The 13,489-nt window shown below is 37.9% G+C and overlaps 1 protein-coding gene across 2 annotated transcripts in view; it reads left to right on the forward strand.

Annotated features, from left to right (window-relative positions):
* Positions 1–11,186, forward strand: part of nlgn1 (neuroligin 1) — a 323,083-nt gene extending 311,897 nt beyond the window's left edge. For both annotated transcript variants that reach the window (XM_055060475.1, XM_055060476.1), the window contains one exon: positions 207–11,186. In XM_055060475.1, coding sequence (XP_054916450.1) covers positions 207–809 — 603 coding nt within the window. In that variant the 3' untranslated portion in view covers positions 810–11,186. The remainder of the gene's footprint in view (positions 1–206) is intronic.
* Positions 11,187–13,489: the final 2,303 nt, after the last annotated feature.

A 13,489-nucleotide genomic window follows, 5' to 3' on the forward strand; every position in this document is an offset into this window, starting at 1 on the left:
GCTTTGACTCCTACATACTTCTGAGTCGAACAGAATTACATTCAGGTCTCAAGTTCTGATTTGACATTTATGGGAAAACGTTAATAGCAAGAAGCTGGTAAAGTGCTCCCAGCATTTATTTGTCATCAAAAGGCCAGAAGCAGTTAAAGGTGTAGAAGTGTCAAAGCTAGAATAAAATCTTTATCTGGTCTTCTATCTTTGTACAGATTCCCCCTCCGGAAGCCACTAACCGCACACCAAAGACCAAAGTTCTGGTTACCAAGCGTCCAAACCCAACTCCGTTCCCCACCGAGACGCAGGGCAGCCACAACCAGCCTCACCTGGTGGACCAGCGGGATTACTCCACAGAACTTTCAGTGACTATTGCTGTCGGAGCTTCTTTGCTTTTCCTCAACATCCTGGCCTTTGCTGCTCTTTACTATAAAAAGGACAAGAGGAGGCATGACGTCCACCGTCGCTGCAGCCCACAGCGGAGCGCCGCCAACGACCTGGCTCACACTCAGGAGGAGGAGATTATGTCTCTGCAGATGAAGCAGCACTCTGACCTGGACAGGGACTGCAGAGGGGTGGGGGACTCCCTCCACGCACATGACGTGGTCCTGAGGACTGCCTGCCCCCCTGACTACACCCTGGCTATGAGGCGCTCACCAGACGACATTCCACTCATGACACCAAACACCATAACCATGATCCCCAGCACCATGGGAGGCCTCACCTCACTCCACTCATTTAACACATATCCCAGCAGTGGGCAGAACAACACTCTGCCTCATCCACATCCACACTCACACTCCACCACCCGGGTATAGCGCAGTGGATGGACCCATACAGGCAGGACTCTGGCGACTCAGGCAACAAGCTAACTGCAGCGCTGCAGAGGAAAGTCCAGGACGACCTGCTGAAAGACAGACTTTTCAGGAGTTAAACCGCCGGCCCAGAGATGCCAAGATCCGGGCCGATGGAATTACACTGGAATTATACCACATTTTGTTGATACCAGAGGAAATATAATAAAATGTTTCAGATGCTTTGGATCAGAGAATCAAAAAATAATAATATTAGTAATTATGGTTTTGTAGGAAAAAAATAAAGGAAAGACATGAGGGGAAAAAAGTTACAGCAGAACAACATCTCACAATCTGGAACATTTGAGAAAGACTTTTTTTTATCATTATTTTTGTTCTGGTATTACAGCAACAAAAAGGAACAGTGAAACACTTTTTCTCTCTAGCGACAGCTATGGCCTTCGGGATTTTCTGACAAACGACTGCTTGACAGTATTATCTGGAAGCAGCACGGAGCATCAGACAAGCCTTGGAGGTGAGAAGAGGGGAGCACTTTGTAAAGGAAAGAAAACATATTGTTTTCCTTTGGCATTACTCTGCAGAACACTCTGTGGGGCACAAACCAGACGCCGTGCTAACCAGTCGAGGCATGTCCGAGGGTCGTAAACGGAGGCTGTGTAAGATAAGCCAAAAGCAACAGAGTAAAGCAAAGAACTGAAAACTTTAAGATAAGACGACCCTGTATGCACAACAGAACCATTTTGAGGAGGAAAAAAAAAATCTTGCAAATACTTTTCATCCTTTTATTTTTGATTGAAACAGTTTTATTGTATAGGACCTATTTACATATCTAAGCACCAAGGCTGTTTAAGCCCACTTCTCTTGGGCGGGGTGTTCACACTGCAACCTGCCAGTCGGACCGGGACGTAGGAAGTGAGAACGCACTGAGCGGTTTTCTGGCAGTTCCAACTTCAACACAGAGAGCTGGGGGGACAAAGGATAATTGGGATATTTTAGCACGATGCGCATGACAATTTACCTGCTTGATGGCTGCTCTGCTGATTATGTCATTAATAAGAATAATTTTCACCCTGTTCTTTGTGTTGGGGAGATTCAAGACCTATTTCCTTATTGGATAACTAGAAAACACAATGCTCTCATGGAACCTTGGGAAATGCAGTCCCGGTTTGTGGATGTCACTGGATGGATTTAGATAGTAAAACAAAACAAACAAAAAAAAAAAAATGGGGGTGGGCATATGGTAAAGATTTCTTGCATAACATAATATAGCTTGAGTGGGCTGGACATATAAGGACTAGTTTTGTACTCTATGTGTTGGTACTACTTTTTGATAGTGGGTAAATCACATTACATTGTATCAATCAAACCCATTGTACCTTCAGTTGAAATCAATGTTTTTTGCTGTTCTACCTATTGGTGCACCGGACCGGACCGTATCAAAGTAATTACCTACACTGTTTATTCCATTGACCTCTCATCATCCCAATGTCCCCCCAAAAAATTGACACTTTAAGATAAAAATATAACACAGTGGAACCCAATTGGTAAGGAAAATGGAGGGTGAAATGATTGAAAAATATAGAGAAGAATTCCATCTCCAGGCGAAGTAGATTTGCTAATGATTTATCCAACAAAGCTCTGAACTCCAGAGCTACTTAAACATGACTGCCTATAGATGTTTAATTCAAGATAAAAGCCAGACAGATCACACGGGGTGGGAGTCAACGGAAATGCACAGCAGGAGGCTGAGAGGAAGAGCGAGTATCAGGCTGGGTCAATTCCCACGATGCACTTTTCATGTAGTTTTCATCATTAGCCAAGTTGAATCAAGTTAGGTGGTACTTTGTGTTGGAGAGATGTCGGTGTGTCTGCCAGTAAAGCAAGATGATCAAAAGCAAAAAGTCTTACCTCTTCAACTTAATGTCTTTCTTTTGCTTTTTTCCTATATATACACACACAAAGTGCTGTGCTCCAAATCTCTGCCATGGTGTCAGAGTTAATAAAAGGTACCCACTTCTTTAAAAGGGCAGCTCAGGTTCTGTTAAAAGCTTATACGCAGTTAATGTTTTATGCACAGCACATGAATCTCTTACCCTCTTAATTAAGCATGAACCAAAATGAAGTTTGTCCCAGAGGCTGATGCTGATGACTGGTCCAAAAGGAGCCAAGACCGAGGTGGATATCTACTGTCCTAACACACAACCCCAATATAAAAAAAAACATCACAGCAGTTCAATAGTTTATATTTTTATGTAAACAGAAGTCATCCAAACATCATGCATATTTTAAGTAAAATTTGAAAATGTTGCTGACTAAAAACAACAAAGGAAAAGCGAATTCGGCGTGTTTCCTTCTTCTGGTTGAGATTCCATAAGATGTTGTTGACACGTAACAAACAGGAAGTAGAAGTTGAAAACTAGCATGGATCACACATCTTAGAGAAATGAACAGAGGTTTTCAGGAGTTTACTGCTATCAGACAAGTTCCAATTGTTCTGTTATCCCAACTAGTATTGATGATGTTGCAATTTTAATGCACACAAACAGCTGATCAGTCATGTGAGGGAAATGTTCGCAACATCAGAACTTATTCAACAAATGTGTCTCTTTCACTCCTTTAGCCCATTAACTCAGAAAAGCCACATAAGAAAAAGGTTGCTGTAATCACAGCCTGTGATTGTTTCCAAGAGTAAATGGAGTTCGGATGTTTTGTACACGTGAAACTCACTTAGCACCAAACATCTGGTCAGAGTAACTGTCGGATCTGAAAGTAAATCAGTCTGAAAACCAGTAGACTTGTATAATTTTTACCTTACACAGTATTTCATGTTTATTTTATTTTATTTTACTTTATTTTAAGAACATAGAAGCAGAAGTCTGTGTTGGTCTTGGTCGCTTTCAGGATGTTTTCAACCTTCTGAACCAGCTAATCTAAACGTCTATTAATTGAAGACACAAAGAAAGTTTCTAGCTGCAATTGGATTTTTCTTCCTTCCTTTTGGAATAAGTTTAATCTTTTGAAAATTTGACTTGCTGTTTTATCTGGATAGATCTTTCTGTCTACATATGTTTCATTGTGTTTATTGTTTCTGTTTTCCATTCGCCCATCTTGAGATTGCTGCTTTGTGTTTTGAGTTGCCATAAGGATAATTAAATCAACCTTTTAGTAACTATTCTTTCTCTACTCTTAAGGTTTCTTGGAATAGGTGTGATGTACATTCAAAATGTTTTGGCTTAACTGACTAGCCGACTTTCAAGTAAATAAAAAAAAACAAAAAAGAACTATGGTTTCAGTTTGCTGAGTCACTTCCATGAAGGCCATCAGCTGATCTGTGACCCCCAATAACTTCAGCATCTTTTTCTTCAGATGATATTATTAGCTATTCACGCAAATCACTAGGTTACTCTGCATGTACTATTTTTATTATCAATTTACCTACTGTCTTAGAGAATTTATGTTTGCCTATGTTTCTTTTCTAGATAAAGTCACCAAAGGAGCTAATCCTGCCATTAACTCGGTTCTCAGATTAAATTGGAGCATTGTATGATTTATCTGTATGATTGGATGGGACTGAATTGACAACATGCTTGTATAAAGAACCATCTGTTCCTCTTGTAAAGTCCATTGAGGAAGCATTTGTTGTAAATGCTAAAAGATCTACAAGGAGTTAAAACATGATCAGTTGACCAGTCAGCCTTGAGCTGAATTGTATTTAAAGGTTTCTTAATATGAAATGTTTTCTTTTAATGTAACTTTGCTCAAAAAAGTTAAACACTAGCTTTCATTAGCAGAGATGTTATAAGTTCATTTAATATTTCTGGCTATTTTCTTGACATCCATATTGTGAGGAATTACAGAGGAGCTTGTTTCTGGGTTCAGGTTTATTACCAATCATTTGTTGCAGTTTAAATTCCTGAGACATCAAGAGTTGCAGAGTGAGCGGAGTTTCCACCGGAAGCGTAGCGCTCCCCCTCCCCAACATGTTTCTTCATGCCATTTAGCCAGCTGTCTAATTAAAGGGTATTCTCCAAAAGTTTGTTTAAAAAAGTACATATTTTCTTAATTTTTATTAGATTGTTTGTTTTGGAAGACATCTTAATAAAGAAAACATAAAAAAAAAAAAAAAAACATCAGGACTCTGCATGTCTGTTGGCAAAAAAGAAAAAAAAATGAGGAAAGAGATGTTGCAAACTCAATAATCTGACAAGGTCACCATTTACTACCACCTGTTTATACTTCTAGTTTCTTTTCAAGAAGCACAGAATCACATAATCCACAGAAACTTAACACAAACAGGAAGAAAATCTGCATTTGGTCATTTATTTCCACGTTGTTGATATGATTCTTGCCTCCTTAGCTTTTGCTGATGTAAATCCTGTTTTGTCTTTAAACTGAAAATTTGAAGGAAATTAGAAAATATTTGAGGGTTTCACAGACAAGTTGAGCATGGGGTAAAAGTATTTTGGCATTATAGAACGATAGAAACAGGCATTTTGGTTGTGACGGACACTAGCAATACCAGAACCAACAGGATAATCCCAAGTGTCCAGAGGGGTTAAAGACTGCAGACACTCAGTTTGATCCTCTCCACTCCCAAATTCTGGAGGAGGTCTCTGAAAAACCTGGCTCTGTTGGGGAGAGCATCGTTGTCTTGGCATGTTGAGTTTGGACCACGTCTGAGGAGATATTGGACCGTACTGGTTGTCAGATCTCACATCAGTTTCTCTCTGCATTGAGAATGATGATAAGCTGTCTAGTATCATCAGTACACTACCTCCTCTACAAACAGCTTGGCCCCGGCAGAGTGGATTTTAATTAAAACAGGCCATACTCGCTCCTCAGCTGATCAACCTGCAAATGGATTTTCCTTGCAAATGTAAGAGAAAATACACAACATTTATTGCCAAAAGTATTGGTACAGCAATACCAATCAAATACAGAATTCATTCCTTTTTGTGTTGAGTTTAGAATTTTGCACAACCAATAGGCTTCCTGTGTAAGTACAGCTAAATCTAGCTGGTCTGGTATGAGGTCCTGTTTGTTACTCAGTCAAAAATGAACAGGTTTTTAATGCATCATGGGAGACAAAATTAGGTGTTAATTTTTCAAAGTCATATTTTTCACCATATTATATAAATGTCACAGTTCAGTTCAAAATAAATATTGAATTGGCAAGCTGGAAATGTAGTTTCAAACTAAACATTTAGTTAATGAGCTAAATATTCAACTAGTTTGCTAACTGAATATTTACAAAGCTCACTTGCTGGCTATAAATATTTTTTTTTTTTTCAGTAAATATAAATTTGTGTGGAGAAAAATTTTATTTAACGGAATGTTTACTTAGGATGCTTTATATTTAGGCTGCTAACTAAATATCCTGCAGCTCCTTCAGGGCTCTCAAGACTGCTGAGGCTTAGGACAACATTTAAAAAAGTTAAGATGTTAATGAAACAGATATATAAAATGAAAAAATACATTGACTTCCAAACACTCACAATATTATAGATTATATGCTTTTCCAGCTCGGTTCATCCAGTGTTTGTTTAGATATTTACAGAGGCAGACATGTCGATGACTAGTGGAGACCAAACCTTTGCACAGCACTGTTTGGATAGGGAGGAAGATGCGGGGCCTCAGAGCTTGTTTTTAGTTGATGTTGAAGAGCTGTTGCATTCCTTTTCAGGGATTGTCTGGCTCATCTTTCCCGTCAAGCTGGCAGCTTGGACTGCTTAACAAAACGGCTCCCTTCGCATCTGTACAGTCTTCAGTAGGCCGCCTTCTGCGAGGGTGCCTGGTAACGTCTTTAGGTCAGTGAAGCCTCAGCATCTAACAATGTTAGCCACTGAGAAGGAATGAGTCATCCAGCCAAGCAGACTGCAGTCAAATCCCATGGCTTACAAGGTTTGAGTCACTGCGGGGGCAAAGTGGTGATTTTCAAAACACGCAGTGAAAGGAATGCCACAGATAGCCTTTGCTCAGATACAAAAATCTGTGTGCTGGCACAGAGAGGCTGCTTGTTAGGCTCAATTGCTTGTCTCCCTGTTTTCTTTTCACTAAAACGTAGACATGTGGAGGCCTCTGTACTGAGAGTACATCCTGCCCCTCTTGGCTCTCTCTCAAGCACTATGCAGTTCTTTAAAATAATGAATACAGACTGCTGCTGCTGCACCCAAGTTGGATGCAAGGTTAAATTTTGACATATTATAGGAAATGTTTAAAAAATCCTCAAAACTGATGCAAAATTGCTTGAGCATATTGGTTTATGTTCACCGTATTTCCTGCATGGAAATCAAACTGATTCAATATAGTGTGACATAATATTTATTAGACCCAGAAAGATCACCATGAGCTTTTGTTTGTAATTCCATTACTGTGATTTATTTTGAAGATGTGCCAGAGACCCTTCAACAATGAAACACTAAGTGGTCAGCTTTCTGTTGTTTCCACCGCAAGACAATAACAAGATAAACAAAGTTATAAAACACAACCTATCAGCACATAATTCCAATAAAACAACACGGCATTGTTAGGTCAAAAAACTATTAGCCCAATGTGAGCAGGCACTGCATTCAATTTGAAAACAATTGTGGTAACTATTATTGAAATATTAAATACCTCCATTATGTTTCTCGCCAAGTCATGAAGCACTTTTTCATTTTCTTTAATCTTCTGTCAGTTTTGTCTGCTCTCTGCATTTCTGGAGGGTTACATCATTAAGAAACCCGTGTGAAGCAGGAATGAAAGGATGACCCGAAAGGGTCACTATGACAACATGACAGTGATTGAAACCCAAATGACTAAACTGCTTCCATCAATCACTAGAATGACCTTAGCAAACACAGTGAGCATCACAACTGAGAAAATTATAAATTATTTGCTCTTAAATTTTAATTCACATTCTTATTGTTCTTCACACCTGTATTATTTTTCACTTATGCATTTCAACAAGTTGCAGTCTGTTTACGTGTTTTATAGTCACAGACTTATTAGTGATATCATAACTTATTATCATATTCCTGTGTTGTCCAAAATATTCAAGCATTGATTTAGTGCAGAGTGCAGTAGATTGCTTCATCACTGACTTTCTTTCTCTTGTGGCTCTACAAAAATTTATATATAAACAAATGCATGAATTAATTCATTTAAAAAGCAATAAAAATACACCCTGGATGGACGTGGTGACTGACCATGATGAGATTACTTTGCCTGGTGACATCTAATTAGGAAATCATTTGTTGCCTTTAAAGACTTACTTTTTTGTCATATTACAAAACACAAAAATTATTAACAAATAATTTAATTTTCCTTTACTAAAAGGCATTAGATTTATTTTATTTTTTATTTTTTCATTTTCTTTTTACTGTATCAGTTGACTGACAGCAAGTGTATTTATTCTATAGATCTTCACAGGGACTGGGACACTGCATTGTCAGTGGCGGTCTAAAGGCCAACCACTGAATTAAGCATGTAATTGCAGTAATGGGTAAATAGTCAAGCACGTACAGAGTCATACTAAGTAGCTGACAGTTCAGGATGAATTGCTATTTATAACTTTATATGCAAGGCGCAAAATATTACCATAAATTTGCTGGTCAGCTGCTGATATACTTCAGTTTTTGACATTATGTGTCCGGTGCAACTGATAACAAAGCATAACTTGTAGGTGGTAATTACATACAAATAAAAATATATTTTCTCCAGAAAAAAACATTTAAAGTTTACAAACAAGCTAAGAGAATTGAAAATTAGTCAAAATCAGTTATTTCAATCATTTAGAAAGTGAGACACCAGGTGAAATTTCTGACCATAAAATTTAGACCTGGGTGTAAATATTGAGTAATATGATGTTACTCAAAATGAACACCAGCAGAATAGAAAAACAAACATGTGCTGCAAAATAGATTAAAACTAGAGCCAGCTGCACATGTTTGATCAACCAAAGTAGCGGCGCTGGTAGGAGTTTATCAGGCATGCTGGTCCAATTTCTGCTTTATCTTTGTGTCCTTGAGCAAGACATTTCACCTACCTTACCTGCAGGTGTTGGTCAGGGGGCCCAGTAGCAGCCTTTTCTATCAGTCTGCCCCAGGCCAGCTGTTGCTACTCTCCAGTAGTTTTCCTCCATCAGTGTGTGAATGTGTGAATGACTAGTGTAATGTGAATTGGTTAGCCCTTTCTCTGGCTAATGGTGGCATAAATAACAGATGACTGGATTAAAGGCATAACAGGCTAAACAAAGGAAGAGAAACAATAAGGCACTTATAAAATCTGAATGCAAAATGAAGTTGTCTGACAAATTTCTGAAATTAATCCATAAATAGTCATTCAGTCTGTTTTACTCAGCCTGTCAATTTGCTTTTGGTTGTTTGTGATTGTTATTTTAACCATCGAAATGTATATTCTACCTCATAAACCATTAATCCATGTTTTTTTTTTACCTCCTAATTAGTTTCTTGTCTTATTTTAATATATCAAGATTGCTAGACTAGAGTTAAAAATTGGTTTTAACAGTTACTTTGACCAACAAAGCCAGACTTTCACATGAGAACACTGCTGAGCAGTCCCTGGTCATGACATCCACAGCTTTGTTTAGCTGTTAATCATCTTCTAGCCCTTACTTAAAGCATGATGTCATGCTTTAAGTATGATGTCATTCTGTAAGTAAGGGCTAAAAGTGACTAAACCTAACAAAAGTTAGTCAAAAAAGATTGAAACAATTCCTTGATCTATTTTTTTTTCTTTCTGAAATGGGGGGGGGGAATATGTATAATTTTAAGAAATATATCTATGATTTTAAGACATTTTACCTTTTTTCTTTATAGTTCATAGTCTTGGCGGAAGCTTCAAGAAAGACCATTTGGATTTATTTCTTTCATTTAGCCTGGATGGCAGACAGTAAAACATGTAAATATTAAAACATGTTCAGTCAGTACAATCGCTGCCCAACTATATCACCAATCATAAATCTGTTTTTGTTGGAGTCTGAAAAACAACACTGCTGTTGTTCTGTAGGCTGCAATAGTTCCTCTTTACCAAGTATCCAAGGACTTTCCTGGCATCAGACTGAAAACTTTGGATAGACATATAGATTATCATAACTGTTTTCTGGAACTCTGCTTCCTGGAAAATCTTTTAACAACCCCTCTTTAAAAAAAAGAGGTTTTAAAACTACTTTTTGATGGAAACATAAGGCCTTTGAGCTCATGTTTAACAGTTAAACCCAGCCGTTTCACTAAATGGGCAAATACATCTGAAATGAGTTCAAAATTTAATTACAGCTATTAACTTGTGGCATTTTTATAGAGAATATCAGGAGTTAGATGGCAAGAAAGCTTTTCATTTTTAATTTCCTTCTGGTGATGCATGTGCTTAAATTTAACTTTTTTAACTTGTTTGTTTTGGATTCAGCCCCTGGTTAAAACAACAACAACAACAAAAAAAAAAGTATTTTCAGAAAACATTATGATCATGAGTAGAATGCATTTGCGGTTTTAATTGGATTTCTTTTCTATACCCTACATAAGATGGCAACCCCACAATGTCAAAGTTTAGTTGTATTTTTGTTTGTCCTGTTTTGTTGCATTCATTTTGAACTAATATAATTAATTTGCAACATTCTGCTGTATTTTCCACAGTCAAAAACAGAACTTTGTAAACAGCTTATTTAATCCATGTTTTTCATTTATCTTTGTTGGTTGCGGTTTCAAATTTACTGGTTACTGTGTTTCCAAAATGACATCCATCTTGTCTGACTTTGGATTTAAAGGTGTTGCACTCAAAGCAGCGCCTCTTTCAGAGCCACATGTCCAGAATGCCGATATAATCCTAGAATGCCTGAGAGATGAGAATGACTCCTATGCAGTGTCACCCTCCATAAAACACAGATTTTCAGTCAATTTCAAGGGGAGCTTTTAAAGCAAACAAAACTAAATGGAGTTGCATGAGCTGTTTCCTTTGAGCCCCATCATGTGTAGGTTTGATGAGAAAGGTTCACAGTTGGGATCTAAGGACACTTAAGACACCCTGTTCTAGGGGGATGCTTCACTTTTGTTCTAGTGTAAATCTACCCTGACCATGGCCAACACTCAGCCTGTGTCAAAGCAAATGGAAGCGGTAGAGCGAACGCTGTGAATGAATGAAGAGCAACGTGCCATTTTCTGACCTCAGTTCACAGCAACAGTCAAAACCTCAGCTACATCCTTGGAGGTTTTTGCAAACTGTCTTAAAGCTATGGAGAGGTTTGTTCTTCAAATGCCATGTGAGAAGTGGGGAACCATGTGAGCAGGTCTGGCATTTGTAATGTAGAATTTTTGTCACTTGTCTTTCTTTCTGGTTAAATAGTCTTACTCTTCTGGAGCACAATAAATGATTTTAATATGCTGATATGTGTTATTATTATTATTATTATTATTATTATTATTATTATTATTATTATTATTATTATTATTATTATTATTATTATTATTTCCATTCTGTCTGGGTTGGACTGGGAGGGTATGACCCCCAAACATGTATACTGTTTATGAAGCAACATAGCCAAAATATCAACAACATTTCACCCGATTTAAAGTACACACCATTTGTTCCTTCCGTAACCAATGCTAAAACAGACTAAACTTTGCTTCATAACAAACCAACAGTTACCCTGCTGAAATAACTTTCCTGAAAAATAGATATGACTTTACCTTCATCTTTGGGAAACATTTTTTTTTTTTTTTTCTGGTTTCTGGAAGAAGAAGAATCCCAACGTTTAAGAAGGCTAGTTTCTAATTTTAATGTACCGCAGTATACTCAAATATTCATTGTGGATCAGAAAGAATGTGGAGCCCCATTAATTTAGAAAGAAAATAGTCCTCTAATTCAAAAATAAATGGTTTTAACACTCAGTTGACCCCATAGCAACTTTTGAGTGAGATGAAGAAGAATAATCCTAGCTTTCTTTTCAGCATGCTAGCCAGACAGATAAAGACTCGTATGGATGTGGAGGTATGTATAGCAAAGTGAATGTGTGTTGTGATTTAATACAGCCAAGATATTTTCCTCATATGCTCACATATGGAGGAATTTGATGTGCCTTGCTTTTTTTTCTTTAACCTTCACTGCTACGTTGCCGCAATCACAAAAAGTCCTAGAACCATTTCACCCAAAGACTATCTACATTGACAACAGTCCAGCATTCTCTCTGAAAATGGATTTTTTTTTTGTTTGTTTGTTTACTTTATTATACTTCATGTTTGTTTATTAATAGTTTAGTTCAGGGCTTCACATTTCATGACAAGTTACATATAATCTTTAGACTACATAGTTGGAACCTTATATGAAATACTCCAGGGCCTTCTGTAACTTTCAGGTTGCAACTGCTTCTTAATGTTTCCTCTTTTCTAACTGTCCCACTAATACAGTACAAGCAGTATTTCACACAAGGACACAGGGGAGGTCTGTTTAGGAGGGAGGCATACTGGCATTTTGTTTTAGTACTAATTGGAAATCAATCAGATTTCATCCTCTTCGGAAAACTGTGACATTTCCCGTTCTTTGTCAATGACTAGAAACAAATTATTCCGGAGACTGACTGACATTTGGAGAGCAGGTGGCTGTTTGGAGTGGAGTGTGAAGGATCAACAGAGCATATATTTATGCTCTGGTTTCTATGTGTGCACGTGTGTGCGTGCGTGTGTGTGTGTGGGTGTGTGTGTGTAGGTGTGTGTGTGTGTCTGTGTGTGTGTATGCGTGTGTGTGTGTGTGGGGGTGTGTGTGTGTGTTGTGTGTGTGTGTGGTGTGTGTGTGTGTGTGTGTGGTTTGTGTGTGTGTGTATTTGTCTGACCAAGGGCAAACGCTGCTTTGGACTGCTTAGCTAGAGGGCCCTGTAGGAATAGCTTGATAAGGGGGGCTTGTTTACCATAATAATGCATCTCATCTGTGCACATCAAACACTCCTGCCCAGTCTGATAACCCACTCTTTAATTTAGCACAACTGTTTGATCTAGATGTGCGGCAGTGTTCCCAGGGCCACTGTCACAGGCAACAAAACAGTTGGATAATTGCTGTGTACTTTAGCAGTATTTCACAAATAAAAGTTTTTCACGATGCACTGATTCAGGGAGTCATTTTATGTGCCACTTCTGATAACACAGGCTTTTAGTCTGAGAAATAATGTGGAGGCTTTTTCTTAATTCACTTAACCACTGACATCCATGTTTTAATTATTTGTTAACTGTTTTAAAAGCTGCAAAAAAAAAAAAAAAAGCTTTCTTCCAAGTTAAAGGTTGTTTACATGTCACGGAACATTTTTGGTGATTACCTTTAAATTGGTAAAATAACTTCACAATTACTATCTATAGTTGTAAAATTATCAACAAACCAGTGAAGCTGCTTATGTTTTTCAGATTTGACCATGAAAATAATTCTAAATCTTCAATTAAGGAGTAAAAAAGACAAAGATTCTGGAGATTAAATATGTAAAAAGGGATAGAATTCTTTATGTATTTTTCACAAAATGTCACGTAATGCAAAGGAGATTCCTGAATCAGCTCAAGTCTGTCTTTTCCATGCTGAAACCAGTGGCTCTACTCTATGCTCCCATATTATGGAGCTCTTAGTCCAAACCCTCAGCTGGAGCCCAGCTGCCTTACAGAGGCAGCTTGTTTCAGCTGTTTGCATTTGGGATCTCTGTCTAATGATCAAGA

The sequence above is a fragment of the Poeciliopsis prolifica genome, unplaced genomic scaffold (genome assembly GCF_027474105.1).
Source record: "Poeciliopsis prolifica strain line A6 unplaced genomic scaffold, Auburn_PproV2 SCAFFOLD060, whole genome shotgun sequence".
In the NCBI taxonomy this organism is placed as follows: domain Eukaryota; kingdom Metazoa; phylum Chordata; class Actinopteri; order Cyprinodontiformes; family Poeciliidae; genus Poeciliopsis; species Poeciliopsis prolifica.